The sequence below is a fragment of the Rana temporaria genome, chromosome 2 (assembly GCF_905171775.1).
Source record: "Rana temporaria chromosome 2, aRanTem1.1, whole genome shotgun sequence".
Lineage (NCBI taxonomy): Eukaryota > Metazoa > Chordata > Amphibia > Anura > Ranidae > Rana > Rana temporaria.
The window spans coordinates 189579872-189582853 of NC_053490.1; the positions used below are offsets into that span (position 1 = coordinate 189579872).

Sequence of the window (2982 nt, forward strand, 5' to 3'; positions counted from 1 at the left end):
GTGGTATGTGTGCCAGGCCAGCGGGGGCCCCAACAACCTGCACACGCCTTCCAGCAATGCTGACTCCACAGATTCTGATGATGAAGACACTTATAGGAACTCTGAAAGAACTATACGCTAGACACTGCTGCCTTCCCCAAGTGTGACAGATGGACCACAGAGATCGCTTTTGGGAGCCCCAGTATTTATTTTCTACAACACCATAAGGTCCTCAAACACTTGAAAAATGTTACTATGCTTGATGAGTTTAACAACGGTATGGCCTCCACAGCAAACTGTCTCATTCCTGGGATAGATGCCCTGCAGAAGCAAGGAGGATAAACATATTATCATACTGCCAATGCAATGTATTTTTATCAGCAGGCTGGATACTATACAGAATGACAGTGCTCTTTCTCCCTCATGTGCCTCACACACACACACACACACACACACACACACACACACACACACAACAATTCACTCTGGTGTCTGACTAGGCCCAGTGCTTGTAATGTGGTCTTGATTATAAAGCACCTCCTGCTGAACAGGCACCAGTCATGGACTACTACCATGGACAACACACAGCTCCCAAGAGTACCCTGATCTGCCTGCCTGGAGCACCCTGCTTTCCTGGCCTCCCCTATCCCACAAATGTATTTGTATTCTCAGAAATCACTGACTTTTCTTTTGTAGACTTGACTTGAAAATGTATCCCCCCCCCCCTTTGTTTTAAAAATTATTTATTACTGTAAAAAGACACCGCGGCCATAGCTCTCCTTGGACGTCATGATATATTGCCGAATCTGATCTGGTGTACATTAAAATGTAATAATCAACATCAGATTTAAAATGCCTCAAATCCAATGTCTTAGCATGCTTTTCAAATGTTAATAGCAATCAAATCACAAACTGCTTTCCCCAGTGGAAATGGTTTATTTTCCATTAAATCATAAAAGAGCTGAACAGTTTTTTTTTTAACCTCGCCTCTACTATAATTACAAGCTGTAATAAAAGGGATTGGGACTAATTACTTGCGAAAATGGCATTTAATCAGGCAAAACAACAGTAGAAAAAAGACAACACGACGGAGAATAATAAAATGTGATACATAAAAAAATAAAAATAAAAATAATAAGCAAAAAAAAAATCTATCTATCTATCTATCTATATCTATATCTATATCTATATATCTATATCTATATCTATATCTATATATATATATATATATATATATATATATATATATATCTATATCTATATCTATATCTATCTATATATATATATATATATATATATATATATATAGGTATAGATTATATATATATATATATATATATATATATATATATATATATATATATAGATTATATAGATATATATAGAGATCTCTCTCTCTCTCTCTCTCTCTCTCTCTCTCTATATCTCTCTCTCTCTCTCTATATGTATATATATATATATATATATATATATCCCTCTCTCTCTCTGTATATATATATATATATATATATATATATATATATATATATATATATATATATCTATCTCTATATATCTCTCTCTCTCTCTCTCTCTCTCTCTCTCTCTCTCTCTCTCTCTCTCTCTCTCTCTCTCTCTCTCTCTCTCTCTCTCTCTCTCTCTCTCTCTCTCTCTCTCTCTCTCTATATATATATATATATATATATCTATATCTATCGCTCTCTCTCTCTCTCTCTCTCTATATATATATATATAATTTTATCTCTCTCTATATATATATATAATTTTATCTATCTATAGATAGATAGATAGATAGATAATATTACATTTATGTACACACTACACCCCCATACATACTGCATGTACGATATTGCATTAAAATCTGCAAGGAAAGATTAACCTTTTCTTTTGCTAAGACTATACTAATCGTAAATCACAGTTGACAACATTTTTTTTTTCAAATTGTCAGTTAAATGCAAATTGATTACCAGCGTAAAAAAAAAAGAAAAAAGAAAGAAGATTTTTGTAGATATCTGACTTATAATGTGCACTTGTAATGAGAACGAACATGGAATGTTTCTCAGGTAAAAATGGAGCTAATATATAAAACGTATCAATGATTGAGTTGCAGATTTGTAGCATGTCCGCTGTGTTTTCTCCCCTCTATTCCCCAAGTACCAGAGTCACCAACGGCTATGAAAGCCGACCTTTGCTGTCAGCCCATGAGCCTCAAGCTTCTAGTATTATGATGCCACTGTCCAGATTCTAAAATCTACTAAAGACTACTAATTTACCCTCAGAGAATAGACTTCTAGATAGTAGATTGCCCTTCCCCAGGGTATATAGGAGCCTGTTGTGTATGATGTGATCGATTGTATTAGTCTTGTCGTTGTTTATAAAGTGTATGTGAATAATGTGATTTTGTACAAGTTGAATTAATTTATTTTTATTCTGGATTCAGTTTTTTTTTTTATTATTATTATGGGGTTTTTTTCTGGAAGAGCGCTCATACACCAAAGACTTATAATATTACTTTATGGTGAAATTTTGGTGTTTGAACCTGTGTCATTTTTTTTAAACAAGTAATGAAGGTGAGAATCTAAGAAATCTATATTATATATATTTTCATTTTACTTGAATCAATGTGATGTGACAGGTACTCTTTTCTGCATGTATCCTGTGCAGTTTGATACTGATCTATCTCTCTATAGTTCTGTACTTGTGCAGTGCTACTGTCACTTGTCTGTGTGTCATGTTCAGTGAGTAAAGTAACTCTACAAATCCTCCACAAGACAAACAGTTTAAAGAAAAGCTAAACAAATACTATTCAGACATCAAATCATTGGCTGTGTTTACTTTTCATTTTTTTTAATACGGTTTAAATAAAGGAAATGAAAGAGGCGTCTTGTTTCTGTTATTGTACATTTAACATAATAACTGTTATTAGGTAGAAACATCATCCTATCTTTTAAACTGGGGGAATGGAGGAATGCTGCTGCTATTCCTGATATTAATTCAAAATTA

At 33.5% G+C, this 2982-nt stretch overlaps 1 protein-coding gene across 1 annotated transcript in view; it reads left to right on the forward strand.

The window, feature by feature from the left end:
• Nucleotides 1-440, forward strand: part of ZIC5 (Zic family member 5) — an 11060-nt gene extending 10620 nt beyond the window's left edge. Inside the window, exon 2 of the mRNA XM_040336167.1 lies at nucleotides 1-440. This exon is cut by the window's left edge and continues 316 nt beyond it. Within this exon, the coding sequence (XP_040192101.1) occupies nucleotides 1-121 (121 nt within the window). The 3' untranslated portion in view covers nucleotides 122-440.
• The last annotated feature ends 2542 nt before the right edge of the window (nucleotides 441-2982 follow it).